This window comes from Hydra vulgaris, chromosome 01 (genome assembly GCF_038396675.1).
Source record: "Hydra vulgaris chromosome 01, alternate assembly HydraT2T_AEP".
Classification (NCBI taxonomy): domain Eukaryota; kingdom Metazoa; phylum Cnidaria; class Hydrozoa; order Anthoathecata; family Hydridae; genus Hydra; species Hydra vulgaris.
This window is the reverse complement of record NC_088920.1, coordinates 35,710,001-35,727,500: the sequence shown is the minus strand read 5'-3', so window position 1 is coordinate 35,727,500 and position 17,500 is coordinate 35,710,001. Positions and strand designations below refer to the sequence as shown.

At 26.6% G+C, this 17,500-nt stretch overlaps 1 protein-coding gene across 2 annotated transcripts in view; it reads right to left on the bottom strand.

Annotated features, from left to right (window-relative positions):
* Nucleotides 1-17,500, bottom strand: part of LOC100198588 (intraflagellar transport protein 80 homolog) — a 57,529-nt gene that overhangs the window by 12,558 nt on the left and 27,471 nt on the right. For both annotated transcript variants that reach the window (XM_065788013.1, XM_065788012.1), the window contains 6 exons: nt 15,509-15,564; nt 10,357-10,481; nt 8,346-8,437; nt 6,394-6,475; nt 6,007-6,081; nt 5,141-5,189 (listed from right to left, as the gene is read on the bottom strand). In XM_065788013.1, the coding sequence (XP_065644085.1) occupies nt 5,141-5,189; nt 6,007-6,081; nt 6,394-6,475; nt 8,346-8,437; nt 10,357-10,481; nt 15,509-15,564 (479 nt within the window). The remainder of the gene's footprint in view (nt 1-5,140; nt 5,190-6,006; nt 6,082-6,393; nt 6,476-8,345; nt 8,438-10,356; nt 10,482-15,508; nt 15,565-17,500) is intronic.

Genomic DNA, 17,500 nt, shown 5'->3' with positions numbered 1-17,500 from the left:
AAAATTCTCAGTTTTTTTCTGTGAAAAATTGTTAAATGATAAGTTTTATTGGCATAAACAAAATATGTGTAAAAATAGAAAAATTTAACTATATATATATATATATATATATATATATATATATATATATATATATATATATATATATATATATATATATATATATACATATATATATATATATATATATATATATATATATATATATATATATATATATATATATATATATATATATATATATATGTATGGAAAAAAACACATACTGAAACTTTTTAGTCCCTGTGTAATAAGTAAATTAAAATTCATCTTTTTTTGGATTCAATTGAAAATGTTGTTGGTCAAAAAATAAATTTAAAAAAAGAAGAAACAAGGTATAATATATATTTAAATATATCTCAACTGGGAGGTAATCCACTGTTATTCAGGGTGGTAGCCCTCCCACCATCACAGCAATATAAAGAAAGCACATAATTTAACATTCCTTCATCTTGTGCAAGGTATTATGGTTAATAAAATTGATGCAAATGGTTACTCAGCCATTAAAAACTTAGCACCGTCTATCGCACACCTCGATATCTGGATGATGGAGCTCCTTAACATCATTTCAGAACAGAAAGCTACTATCAACCTGCAAGCCAACCAAATAAAAAAACTTGAACAGAAATTAGCAGTTATTGAAACCAAAATCAACTCTCAACCAGCCACCCAATCAAGCCCACACCAGCCATCCTGGAGTAATATTGTCAGAAACAAGCCAAACTCATCGCCACAAATCGGTCAAGTCCTTGTCGAATTAAAGCAAGCAGCTAAATGTGAAAAGAATATAATAATATTTGGTGTCCCAGAACCAGTGGCCGTAGCAAATGTCACCCAAACACCACCATCAGTGTTACCCTGCATCACAGAGATCCTAAATGTTATAGGCCTTACCAATGATGATGTTAGTTTCTCCAAGCGTCTTAACACAAAAAAAGCATCAAATTGTCGGCCTATTGTTGTAGAACTCAAAAACATTACTAACAAAAAATTAGCTCTGATAAACTCTCGCAAACTGAGAATTTCAAGACATACAGAGTCAGTCCTGACTTGTCTCCTGCTGAAAGAGAACTTGAGTACCAACTACGCAAAGACCGCAACATTCGTAATGATAAACTACGTAATGATAATCCTGATGCACCCTTTCACTGGGGCATTCGCGATGGAGCAATCATCAAGATCCGCGGTGCCCTTACTTCTCGCTCCACCCCAACTAACTAGCATTAATCTCAACATCAATCGCTTACCAACCATCTGTACTACTAATATGCGCTCACTCTGTAACAAAATTGAGATTTTTAATCAATTTCTCATAGATACCAACATTGACATTGCCTGTTTAACTGAAACCTGGCTTAACCACAGCGGTAAGCAAATTATTCTTTCTCAAATCAATAATAATTACACTTGCATAAGCAATGAACGTCAAGATTGCATGGGTGGTGGTACTGCTATATTTATAAACAAAAAATACTCAGATAAAATAGAAAAAATAAAATTAACTACAGACTACTCGTTTAACTTGGTGCCTAAACAAGAAATCGAACTAACAATCGCTCGTGTGTACCCAAAATTACTCCTCCGAGGATACTCTTCTTGCCTAGTTATATGTGCCTATATCCCGGTTTGGTCTAAAAGTGAGCAGCGCAATGCATCTTATCAACTTGCACAACTCATTGAACCAGCCATAACTCGTTGCACAACCGGCAATAAACCACTAATATTTCTTGCAGGGGATCTAAATGGCTGCCCTACTGACTTTATTTGTCGTTCTCACCAACTCATTCATCTCAACACACACTCCACCAGAAAAACATCTATTCTTGACATCATCTTGAGTAACGCCCCTAAATGCTATGTGTCGAATACTCTTCCTAGTTTTGGTAATTCAGATCACCTTGTTGTAGTTAGTCAACCTCCTCTAAATCTCTATAAATCTACTCGCCCGGTTCCCCACAAGGTTGCTTACCGGTCAGGTAGAATTGCTGACACTGTTGCACTGATACGATCTACCAATATTGAAATCTTAGTTGATTCACCGTATGAAATAAAAGTTGCTTGCAACAACTTTTATCATTCTATACTCTCTGCCCAAGACATCTGCCAACCTCTAAAACCAACAACGCTTGTTAACCCTAAGCCTTGGATGACACAACTTATTCAAGGCCTTATAAAAGAGCGTCAACAACTCTTTTTCTCCGGATACTACAAAGAGTGGAAAGCACTTGCAAATCGAATTAGTAAACTAATTACCAAAAGAAAGAGAATTTATAACAGGCGTTTCACTACTGGAAAAACAGATTTTTGGCGTGAAATCAGTCTTGCTGATAAAGGTAAAATCACAACCCCTATCTCTGAGACACTAGCAAACCAATTAAATGATCATTTTCAAAGTGTTTGGACTGGCAAGAAACAACCCAGCCTCTCATGCTTCATTAACCGAGAGGCAAACCCGCCTACTACCCCCATTTTTACCCTTAATAACATTGTCAACCAACTCAGCAAACTCAAACCAGGTTCCTCAGGACCAGATGATCTCTCTCCGTTTTTACTCAAATCTGCTCGCTTTGAAATCGCCTCATCACTCTGCATCTTATTCAACCGCCTTATAGAAAACAGTTACCTACCTGACCAATGGAAATCAGCAAACATAACACCGATTCCAAAAATTTCTAACCCACAATCGTCTAATGACTATCGACCAATTGCCATTACATCCGCATTATGTAAAGTTTTTGAACGTATTATTACCATATTCATTGTCCATCACACCAAGCACATATGGGTCTCTAACAAACAGTTCAGTTTCCTTCCAGGCCGAAGTACGATGGACGCTATTATTCAAATTATAGAGGACTGGAGTCATGCAAAAGATAACAACAAATCAATTTATGCAATATTCTTTGATTTCGAAAAAGCTTTTGATCTTGTCAGTCATGACAAGTTACTGTTAAAGTTAGTGAACATTCTACCTAGCTGGCTCACCTCTTGGATCGCAGCTTACTTATCTAATCGTCAACAAAGAATTAAAACAAATGATCACACCACTGACTGGAATTGTATCGAAGCAGATGTACTTCAGGGTAGTGTTCTAGGTCCAATCCTGTTCATTCTATTTATTTCCGACATTAACGTCTACCTTCCACCTGAAACCATCCTCGAAAAATATGCTGATGACATACTAACCTATATAATTAATGATAAATTTCCTACCAACCTGCCTCAATCCATTGTTGATGGCGTCGCTCTTTGGTCAAAGGTAAATGGAATGAAACTTAATGGCCCGAAATGTAAAATCATAAGAATTATTCCCAGATGCTCCGAAATTCAAGCTTTACCATCCATTGTACTCAATAACACTGAACTTGAAATAGTCAGCAGCCACAAATATCTTGGAATCATGCTCAATGAGAATATTGATTGGGATGAACAATGGACAAAAGTTCATAACAATATAAAATCAATACCATATCTGCTCAGACGTCTTAAGCAAATTGGTCACACTCAGCCAAACCTTTTACAGGTCTACCGATCTTACGCTATTAGCCACTTGATATATAGTGCTCCTATTCTTACTTCGTGCAGTGCTGCTGCAAAAAGAGAGATCCAACATTTTCATAAAAATGCCCTACAAATTATTGGAATTGATGTAACCAATTCAAGCAGCTTCAATATTATTTTCGACATTGAAGAGTTACTTGACAGAATCTGTATTAATACACTCAAAAAGATCCTTGCAGACCCATGCCATCCTATAACTACTAATTTAACTCAAACCAACAGCAGAAACCCTAATAGATTCCCGTATGCTCCTAACACCGCAAAAACAACTACTTACCAGAAAACTTTTATTCAAAAATACCTCCGAATCCTTCGTGATGGCGTCAGTGACCTCTACCTCCCAAGCAATATTGGAAGCTCTACTGCCTTTTCGATGCATAAATAATATTCCTCCCCTGTAGTCTTAGCAAACAATTGATATTAAAGGACAGAAAAAATTGTACAATTCATTACTTGTAATGCTAATCAATTTTAAATAAAGATTTATAAAATAAAAAAATAAAATATATATATATATATATATATATGTATATATATATATGTATATATATATATATATGTATATATATATATATATAAATATATATAATTAATACTATTCTATATATATATATATATATATATATATATATATATATATATATATATATATATATATATATATATATATATATATATATATATATGTATATATATATATATATGTATATATATATATATATATATGTATATATATATATATATATATATATATATAGAAATATATATAATTAATACTATTATATATATATATATATATATATATATATATATATATATATATATATATATATATATATATATAATAGTATTAATTATATATATTTCTATATATATATATATATATATATATATATTATATATATATATATATATATATATATAAATATATATATATGTATATATAATTAATACTATTATATATAAATATATATATATACATATATATTTATTTACATTTTTATATATATACTTATATTTTTATTTATATATACATATATATATATATATATATAAATACAATATATATACAAAAAATATTTACTACAATATATATATATATATTTATATATACAATTACTACAATATATATATATATATATAAATTTTTCAATATATTTTATATATATGTATACATACATATATATATATATATAAAATAGTATTAATTATATATATTTATATATATATATATATATATATATATATATATATATATATATATATATATATTCATATAAAATAGTATTAATTATATATATATATATATATAAAATAGTATTAATTATATATATTTATATATATATATATATATTTATATAAAATAGTATTAATTATATATATATATATATATATATATATATATATATATATATATATATATATATATATATATATATATATATATATATATATATATATATATATATATATATATATATATATATATATATGTAAAGAGAGAGGTAAGACTAATAAAATGAATTTTTAAAATAATAACCTCATAAGAGTGAATCTGAACTCCTGTTTCATCTGCAACTAAAAAATGTCTGAGAAAAAAATGATACTACGTTAACGATACTTTGTTAAATTAATAATATTTTTCTTACATAAGAAAAAATATACATAAATATATAAATACAAACAAAATAAACATACGTAGGCATTAACATAAGTACTCTGATGTGCATAATACAAGGAAAGGAAGGAGGAGTGGGGAGGATAAAAGAGTGGGTGGAAGTTTTAGTCTGGAAGTTTAAAACTAATAAATGGGGAGAGGGCTCTTAAAAAAAACCATGTAAATCTAATTTAATATTTTTTAAAGAACATATATAAAACAATATATCTCTTATGTGGCTTGCCATCAAATATGCAATTTTTAACAACTGTTTGATCTTAATTTTAACAGGATTTAATATGCATTTATAAGTTTTATATTGTGATGATAAAAAAGCTGAAAGCTGTTTTTTTTACCAACAAGATTTACAAGATCCTTTTATATGTCAAAGATTTTTAAAGCCTGATTACACTAAAAGTTTTTATTTTCATAAGTGACTGATATGTACAAATATAAATTTTCTTATTGTTAAGGTCAGCTTGCACTGATTATTATTTTAGTTTTAGGATATAACTGTTGATAACCATACATACATACATACATACATACATACATACATACATACATACATACATACATACATACATACATACATACATACATACATAAATACATACATACATACATACATACATACATACATACATACATACATACATACATACATACATACATACATACATACATACATACATACATACATACATACATACATACATACGTACATACATACATACATACAAACTTACTTTTCTGCTAACATTACCAATGACACAGAGCTTCCTTTGAAATCAAATATCATTGGAGTATTCCAATTTTTGGTGCTTAAAAATGAAAATCATATTGAAATTAAAAAGATTTAATTAAAAATAATACTATATTTAACTATATATCAGTAATATATTTTGTTAATACAATGACTATTCTATAAATACAATATATTATAATTTTACTATTTTTATAAATTTTATAAATTTTATAAAATTCTAACAACTTTTGTAAACTTTATTTAAATGAAATGGAAACTTTACAAAAAAGTGAACTTAAACCACATAAAATTGTATATTCACATAAATTTCGCTAAAAACTGAATTAAAAGTAAAGATTTTAAAAATTAAAAATATAACAATAAGAACCTAAAAATATAACATTGTGATGGGGTTGTCACTACCAGATGGTCATACGATAAAGCCAATTTTACAACACGGTCACGAAAATCTGGCAAAAAAAAATTTTATTATGAAGTTATTTTAATATATTTATTGCATTTTGAATAATTTGCATTTTTACTGAAAAGTTATTTAAACTAAATGCAGCCTCTATTGTGCAAATTTCTGTAAAAATATTAATTTAATATTAATTAACAAAATAATAAATAAGTTATAAACATGGAAAACAAGATTATGGGATAATAAATGATAAGATACACAGGATAGTATTAAAAGATTCTATAGGAAAGATTTATAGGATACTAAAGAATAAGAATATAGGATACAATAACAGATGCGATTTCAGATGCGTATTTGCCATAAGGCAAACCTGGGCAAATGCCTAGGGGGGCCAATTAAAAAGGGTCGCCTGGTTTTTTATTTTTTTTGAAAAGTTGTAGTTTTTAGTGTAGATATGTAATTTTTTAAATTTTATAATGAACTTTTGGGTAGCAATTATTCATATGCCTTAGGACCCAGCCAATTTAACAACATCAAAACTGTGACCATACATAGGATTATAATCTACTTTAAATTATGACTTTATTTAAATTATTTAATACAATAGTAATATATCATATATTAAATAATTAAGCTAAATAACTTATATATATATCAGCCCTCAGAATTAAGATCAGCATTCAGCAAAGCAAAACTAACTGCCATTCTAAAAGTATCTTTGTTGTTATGGTAAAACTATTGTGTTAAAAATGGTAAAATCATTGTGGTAAAACTTTGTGTAAACCTGATGCCAACAAAAACTAGGTCAGCAACATTTTCTGATCTTATTTTTTGTAATTTCAAGGGCTGTATATTATATATATATATATATATATATATATATATATATATATATATATATATATTATATATATAATTATTCTTAATAATGGCAAAAATGTCAATACATGAAATAAAAATAAAAGGTATTGTTTGAAAAAATTTGTCCAAATAGAACAAATTTTTTCAAATAAATATTTTTGGTAAGCAATATAAAAAAAACTCTAAGAGAGGCATTAATTTTTGTTTTGTTTATTAACAAAATTGTTAATTAAGCTTAAAAAAAATCAATTAGCAGGTAACTAAAAAATATTTAAAAGTGAATTAAATAAAAAACAAGAAAAAAGTGACAACTAAATTTGGATGACATCCAAATGAATGGTCTTCCACTAATTGCTCCCCTGATTAAAAATCTGGTAATTGCTCCTGTGATTAAACATATGTAATTTCATCAAGTTGCATGACATTTAGTAATGAAAATCATTCTTATTGATGATGTAATGAATTCTTGGCAAAGAAAAAAGGTTAAATTGTCAATAATCATGCATTTTAGATATTTGCAATATGTGAAGTATTTAACTAATTAAAATTGGCTCAAAAAGTGTTTTGATTGAAATAAAAAAACAAATAAAAACTTAGTGTAATTTAGGTACATTGAACAACTTTGAAAATCGTTAAAAAAAAAACAATGCATCAGAGAAATACGTGTGCACATCAATTAGAAATTATAAAACATGTACCACGCTTGAACCATTGAGGTCTGGACTTTTTTTAATTTTTTACATTGTTTAATTACTTCTTTATTTTATCACTGTGTGTGTGTGTGTGTGTGTGTGTGTGTGTGTGTGTGTATATATATATATATATATTTATATATATATATATATTTAATAATCAAGTCTATATAGATATATATATATAATAATCAAGTTTACATATATATATTTAATAATCAAGTCTATATATATATATATATATATATATATATATATATATATATATATATATATATATATATATATATATATATATTTATATATATATATATATATATATATATATATATATATATATATATATATAGCAAAATTATTTCCTACCTAAGTTCTCTCTAGCATCTGTGATAACATCTCGAACTTTAACATGTTTTTGGTCACTGACAACACACTCTAAATTCTTCCACTCAACAGATCTGAAAAAAAGATAGATAACTATTTAAACATTGGCATTTAACTGTTTACTGATCATTTGTGTTAATTTTTCAGTCTCATAGATATTTTAATTTAACTGAAATGAATCAAAACCACTCTCGTATCGAAACTTGACTATGTTGATTATCAACCAAACCTTTCTATTAGCAACTAGATTCTTCTGATGGTCACCCAAGCAAGCCATCTTATGAAAACTTCTTCAATGTAAATTTTAAAGATTACCAGTCTTAAAAACTCAAAACTGAAGTGAGCAAAGAACATTAAGGAAAAAAATTCTCAGCCAGAAAAAGGTTACAATTTTTATGTAGTATTCTGGTTATTATATAATAACGACATTATTGAAACCAGAGTTGTTATTATTATAACACAAGAATCAAAAAGCACAACCTTATGAAGTCAATAAACTATTTTGGTAAAGATTTGTGTACAAATAAAAAGTACATTCCCTGGTGCATCTTTGAATTATTACAGTTATGACAAAAATTTATACCACTTTTAATAATCTACAATAACAAAGAATTAAACTGATTTAAAAGTAGTTACTTATTAAAAATGAATAAACTGTTGTCAAATTTAATTCTAATAATCAATGAATGAATGAATTTTAATAGATGGCACAAGAGACGCCAGCTCTTTAGAGCAGTGCCCATTATAGTATTTATAGAAAAGAGAAAAAGAAGCATGATGTGATAATGATTGGAGGTTGGCTGCAAGAGCAGGTCCAACTATGTTTACAATGCGTTTTTTGTCTAAAAGAGAAAGGGCATCATTCGAAGATCCGCCCTAGATATGGCAACAGTATTCCATACAAGGACGAATTTGAGATTTATAGAGAAAGAATAGAATCCTGATTAAGAAAGTAGCAAGCACAATAAAGAGATGCAACCTTAGCAGGTGCTAATTTTGCAATTGATTTGACATATGGTTTCCAAGAAAGATCAGAAGTAAGAATTATTCTTAGAAGACCGAGACACACAACTCATCAAGCACATTACTGTTCATAAATGTAGAAAGATCTAGATTATTGCAATAACGATTAGCTGAAAAAATTGAGTTTTATCAGAGTTAAAGTCTACCAGCCACTGAGAGCCCCATGCTGTAGCAGAAGTGAGATCCTTTTCAAGCTCAAATTCCCCATCAAACCAATCAGAGAGTGTTTGGTTCTTATCAAGACAAGAATAAATGGTAGTATCATCAGCAAACAATGCCACCTTAGATGTGAGAATTTCTGGGAGATCGTTAATGTAGATTAAAAAAAGTATAGGGCCAAGTATAGGACCTTAAGAAACTCCTGAAATTACAGCATATAAAGAAGAGTTCTGTCCATCGAGGACAACTTTTATACTATGAATATGAAATTCATATTTAATATTTGACTACTTTTTTCCTGTTTTAGAAAAAGACTAATCTTTAATTCTTTGTTTAATTAAACTATTTTTAGACAGCATCTGGAAAAAAAAAATCAAACTACATCTGCATTTTTGTAAATTAACTTATCTTAGTAAAACTGTGATCAAAGCTTTAATTTCAGGTGTTCATTTTTAAATGTTTTAAGTTTTTTATTCAATTCCTTGCCCTAAAATATGTAAATGCGCATAATTTTCAGCTTCCATTATGCACAGAACATAACCATTTTCTAAAATAGCGGATTTTTTCGGTTCAAGGCAAAGTTAAAATAGTTATTATTTTGAATCCATTCGGAATTAGATGATGAAAGTTTAGGGTTCATAATTCATGAAAATATTTGAGTGGTGTAAAAATCAGCAAAATTTGAAGCTTAGAGTTGCATTTAATGAAAAAAAGTGGATGTTTTTACATTACCCACCAGTTTCAACAATCTGAAATAATAATGATTTAAACCAGTTTTAAAAAATGAAAATTGAAAAATATTTTACTTTACCTTTCCACAACCTGAGCAACTAATAAATGAGCATTTCCACAAGCTCCGGCAAGTTGAGTTCCATCACTTGACCATGCAATATTAAAAAGAGAACCACAAGTAGGCTTTTCTAGAGTGTGCGACCACTTAAAAATAAACAGAAATATATGTTGTAAAATTAAACTAAAATATTTACATGAATATTTAATTGTAATAGAGAAATATTTGATTATATACACGCACATTCAAGTCTTAGAAGAGTTAAAGAAAAAGAACCAGAATTTTATAGAGATTTCAAAATTTTCTTTTTATTAAAAACAACTATGCTACAAAGTGCAATTTTTGATTGCATCAATTTTTAGTCAAAATATTTTTAAATTCTTAAATTTTTTTAAAAACCATTAATAATTTTGAAATTTCGATTAAATTCAAAGGTCTTCTTTTGAAATCAAATATCATTGGAGCATTCCAATTTTTTGTGTAAAAGTCAAAAATGAAAACCAAATTGAAACTAAAAAGATTTTATAAATATTTTAATTATATATCAATAATACATTTTATTATTAATACAATAATAATAAAATTCTATTAATATAATACATTATGATTAAACTTATTTAAAGTCTCTCTCTAGAATATGGACTCCTAAACACATTCTCCATCTCATTTTGACATTAAACTATATGAGCATCTGAAACAATTCCATTTCATTTTCACATTAGTGATTTGCAGTGGTAGCATATGCACTTTCTGAGGTTCTATCAGTGGCTTTCACTTCATAATATTATTTCCTGAAATTGCCATGAAGATCAATGAGGAGTAATACCATTTTGGAGTCTATAACGACCTCCCATTTATAGTCAACATACTTAAAGATGATCAGTAAAACCTTGACACTGGTCACCTTTGAGATGATCACCTTTGAGATGATCACCTTTGAGATGATCACCTTTGAGATGCACAGAGTGAATCATAAGAATAGGTAGGTAGTTATTTCTGTTGTGAAGCAACTGAGGCATAGAACAAAGGAATATCTGTTTAAATGATTTAAGGAGCACTTGTGTCTGAGCTACATTTAATGGGATCAATATTGCAGAAGTAGCAGTTGCTTGAGTGGTCAATTGATTGCTGTCAAATTAGAGGGATAGCAAACACATCTTTTCTCCTCTGTACTGAGCTGTAACATAGCATATATAAATAACTATATAGGTTTCAAAAAAGGCAACTCATAGATCAGTTATACAACATAATTTTCAATAATACACCGACGTATATGGAAACTTTATCAACTGCAACTTCGTAAATTTAACTACATACAGTATGTTCAATACATCTATGCATAAGAGTAAACGTATATATCTCAGCCAAATATAAAGATAAATAAAAAAAAAAGATTTATAATTGTAATATGTCACCATTTATTAACCAATTAAAATAATTATTACAACTGTTTAATACGGGCTCCATTTTGTTCTTTAATCATAATCATCCTTTTTTTGAATTTCAGAAAAAACAATACGGCAAGTATCACAAGTAATTAAATTGATTACACTTGTTATTGCTTGCTTTAAATTGCCAGTATGCATTATTTTTTATTGAAATACTTTCTGTTTAACAAACCCCAATTAAAAAAATTAGATAGTGTCATATCTAGGGATTGAGTAGCACATTTGATTGGACCTTGCTGGCCAGTCCATTTTTCTAGGAACTTCTCATTTAATCAAGTTCTAACATCAGTAGTTTAGTGTGCATGAGCTCTGTCATGTTGGAAATTGATTCTTCTGACAATGCACTTTTGAACCAATACTAGATTATAAAATTCTTAAAGCATCTCAAGGTAGTTTTGGTCGTTGATAGTTGGTTCGTCAAAAAAGTATGATTCTACGATACAGCTTGAAGCACACCAAACATTAACTTTTGGACTGTGCTGATGGTATTCCTCCACAATATTTAGTTTTTTGTGACTCAAAATTTGACAGTTTTACTTACCAGATATATGAAAATTGGCTTCATCAGAAGAAAAAAATCAAGTTTCCAAAAGTATGATCCACCAAGAGCAGCAGCACATTTTCAGTACTTTAGAATTTTGTCATTAATACAACAACTTAAATTCTGAAATTTAAACCCAAAGGCATGATTCAATTTAATATTATTTTTAAATGATAACTATTTCTACATAATGTAATATTATATCAGATATATTAACTTTAATTTTGTCTTAAAGATTTAAGTTTATTATTATGCATAGACTTTTTTGTATAATTAAATTATTGAATTTCAATAAAATAAAGCACATCTAAGTGAGAAACAATTATTAAACTTACTTTCAAAAAATCTCTTGCAATATTTGCATAAGAAATACAGGATCAAGGACTTGCCACGATTCTTAACAGGAGTGTCATGGTGTGCCTAATAAACCTCACATAATTTAAGACTTGCTTCCATGAAATAACTTTTTTTAATTTTTATAAATTTTCCACACAGCAAAATGCAACTGCATGCTGCATGAAATTACTTCTCCTATTGATGTCATTCAAATTAAATTAATGTTCTTCAAATATAATTTGTTTTAAGATTTTTTGAAAGTTCTAAAATATTCTAGAAATTTCTTGGACTTTCCAACAATGCTAGCAGTTCAAGAATATTCTATAAGAATGCTTGGAGTGTGGAAAAAGTGGAAGTTTTGCAGAGTGTGAAACAACACTTCTTTTTGTGGCAAAGTGGAACAACAGCTTTTATAGTTCGATACATTCACTTACTGTTTACTGTAAATACCACCAAAAAAAATTTTAAAGTGTTCAAAAGGTCTATTTAAACTTCAATTAAAAAATTTGAAATCAAAAGATGTTTGGTCTTCTTGCAAACTTTGCAACTTTGCAAACAGAACAAAAAAAACTTGGAAAGAATAAAGGAAGGATTTGCAGTACATCCATAAATAGGCAGCATCTTCAAAATCTCAAAAGGAAGATCAAATTACATTTAATGCATAGAATAGTCTTTCTAAAAATTACAATTAACTTAACCTGGTGAAATTTGAACTCTTACTTTGATTGGTTTTCCATATTATTGTGAGCAGATGTTTAGTAACATGATAATCATTAAAAGAGATCCTCGCTCAACAATGTTAGTCTTAAGAAAGTTGTCTGAAACTAAAAAAATTATGAAACCGATATAAAGGAAATCTAAGAATCAGTTCATTCACAAAAGTCTGAATGTTTTTTTGCTTTTTTCATTTTTATTAAATATTTTGCTTTAATTATTTTTTTGTATTTTTCCATTACATTATGTAAAAATAACATATAAGTAATTTAAATGTTATGGAATATATATATATATATATATATATATATATATATATATATATATATGTATATATATATATATATATATATACATATATATATATGTATATATATGTATATATATATTTATATATATATATATATATATATATATATATATATATATATATATATATATATATATATATATATATATATATATATATATATATATATATATATATATATATATAGTTTTACTAGGTTAGTTATGTAATCTAATAAGTTCATTGCTTCTTTTATAGTGTGTGGCTGTAATAAAATATTTTTATTAAAGCCACACAAACTATAAAAAGAAACAATGAAAGTACCAATAAAGTTTTTTTTTAAAAACTATAAAAATAACAACCAAAGGCTTTTCGATTGGTTTTTTTTTGTGTACCTTGTACCTTAAATGTTTCTCTTTACAATTTGTGACCTTATTTCAATTATTGGCCTTTTGAAAAGGTCATTAGCACAGCTTGATCTCACATGTTTTAAAGTTAATAAAAGTTAATTTTTGCATGACTATGAGATTGTATTCAAGTTTTAAAGCTTTTTTTTGTTGTTGTTAATTTTATCATTAAAAACAAATTAATTTTTACTGCTATTTTCTTAAGTACAAAAATCTTTGCTTAGTTATATTTATGATAATACATATTTCAGCAGAGAAAAAATAACAAAGTTTTAAAAGCAATTAAAAAAAAAGAGGAATGTTTTAAGACATGCTTAGTGTTGTGCAAAAAAAACCTTTAACAAAACATGGAGTAGAAAATAAGAATAAATTATGGTAGAGAATGTTGTTTTTATTAAGTAAAAAAACGTTACATTTACATGTTACACAATATTTCTTAATTTTTATTTTTTAAATAAAAACATTAATTTGCATGAACTTTTTAAAGTTCATGCAAATTAATTTAAAAAAATAAAAAAACAAAAAGTAATTTTTAATAGTTTGAACAATAAAAACATCAATTACCATTAATTTTTTAAAGTTCTATTTCTTGAACAAAACTAATTTTTAATGATTTCAAATTAGAAGATTTAGAAGAAGATATTAGAATTAGAAGGGCTAGAACTTCAAATTAGTAAAAAGTCGTTAAGAAAATGGATCATTTTTTAAAAAAGACTATTATTTAGTTAACAACCAAACAATAGTTGTGTATTAGTGCAGTAATTTTTTTTTAACCTTATATTCCTGATAAAATAATGAGCTAACTATAATAAACAGAAAATTTGTTAAATTTGTTAAGTACTTGATTAAAAAATACCTTTAACCTTTTATAATAGTTATATTAGAATTAAATTATTATATACATTATAATAGTTTAAATAAGATAAAGTATTAAATACTTTTTGAGCACTTTTTTTTTGAGCGCCCATACCTAACTAGTAGCACAAAAACAAATCAGTATTTGTTCCTGTTGTCATAAAAACACATCAGTGTTTGTTCCTGTTGTCATCAAAACAAATCAGTGTTTGTTCCTGTTGTCATCAAAACACATCAGTGTTTGTTCTTGTTGTCATCAAAACACATCAGGGTTTGTCACTGTTGTGTTTTGGTACTACTAATTAAGCAGGTAAACCTGCGTACAGTTTGTCTGGAACTTACACCTAGTGCTAGTTTGTTGAGGACCACTATGAGGCTAAAATTTTAACTTACAAAAAAGTACTCTATTCAGAAACAGTCTGAGACCTAATCTCATAAGGTGTAAGGTGAATCATTTCACAGTAAATTATGTGAAAAACAGTAAACAAATTAAAATTATTAAAGTAATAATTGTACTATCTTTAAAAAACAATAGTTATCATATTAATATTACAAGTGTACTTTATATTAAAATAAAACTTACTCCAGCCTTGTCGCATAATCTTAAAGTATTGTATGAGCCTACTGCAAAAAAATCACCTGAAAAAAGTTAAATCAATACATCAGTAAAAAATTAATTGACACAAAATCATGATTAAACTGTGACATAAAAGCAAGGATTCAAAAAATCATAAGTTAATTGAGTTTATTGTGAAGTCTGCTTGCTAATCTGGTATAAAATTAAAGTAAAACACATTTACTGAAGGTCAAAAACATTTTTTTTTTATTATTACAACATTTTCATTGACCAATAATAAGATATTTTGGCTGAAACCTCATATACCTGGCACTACCTATTATATGACAATCAAATAAGCAAAACATATCATACATCAATTCTCCATATTAGCCTTATTTTATTTATTTTTTAGCATTAAATGTAAAAAAATTAATAAAATAAAAAAATACTCTATATCAGCTTTTTTATGACATTACAAGCTAAAACTTACCACACTGATGGATTATAGTGTAATAAACAAAACCTTACTAGAAAAACTTAAAATAATAATTATTTTTAAAATGGCAGCTCTTTTAATTTTAAAGGATATTTTTGATGCAAAAACCTGTGGTAAAATATAAATATATTCAAATGGAAACAAGTTTAAGGTTATTTCTAGTAAAGTATTGCAGTTCTATCTATAAAGAAACAACCCTAAAAATTTGAGGTCAACTGAATTTCTGGTTAAAAAGATATGAATAATTTGCTGTTTACAGTCAGACAAAAAAATACAATTGAGAAATTAAGCTTCAAAGTTTGAAAACAATGTATTAATTAAAAATTTCATATGCTCATTTTAACTAACAACATTATCAGATTTACAACTTTGGTTTTCAAGTAGTTTAGTAATTATACAAACCCAAAATTAAAAACGACTATTTAAAATTTAGTTCTTAGATAAATATATCAAAAAAAAGTTTGGTTGCTATGGGCATAACTAAGTAAACTTCTTAACTCATAATCAATAAAATTAATTTTTTAACTATTTTTTGTTATTAAAACCATATCATGTTATATATAGATGAAAAGCTAGTTAAATTCTATAAAAGTTAGCTAATAAAATAAAAAATTTTGTAATGGAAATCGCGAAGTTTTTTACTATATAACTACCTTAAGCTGCAAAAAAAATGTTAGGACAGTGTAAACACCTAATTATGCAGAGATATATATTAAGGTGGTTCTAAAAACAACTTTTTCTGAAAATGACTGCTGGCACCCCCTGAATATGTTGTATATAATTTAAAAAATGCTAGATTTAAGAAATTTTTGAATAAAAAATATTTTAAGGGGTTGCTACCGACCCTCGAACATTATATAGGTCCCTAATATTATTAAAAAAAAAGTTTTTCAAAATTATGTCATGTTGGGTCTCAAACGAAGCAAAATCATATACAAATTTCAAAAATAATATTCATTTTATAAAAAAACATATATAAAAAAAATAATAATCAAAAAATCTTGTTAAATTCCCTATTTTTCATTTTTAGTTAAAAAACGTAACTTTTTGTTTACTAAAATCTAAAATAAAAATTTAATTATAAAATGATTAATAATTTTTAAAATTTTTATATAATATCCCTTCATTTGAGACCCAACATGACATAATTTTGAAAAACTTTTTTTTTAATAATATTAGGGACCTATATAATGTTCGAGGGTCGGTAGCAACCCCTTAAAATATTTTTTATTCAAAAATTTCTTAAATCTAGCATTTTTTAAATTATATACAACATATTCAGGGGGTGCCAGCAGTCATTTTCAGAAAAAGTTGTGTTTACAACCACCTTAATATATATGCTAAGTATGCAGGATAACATATATATATATATATATATATATATATATATATATATATATATATATATATATATATATATATATATATATATATATACAGTATATACATATATATATATATATGTATATATATATATATAGTATATATATATGTATATACATATATGCACGATTTATTTT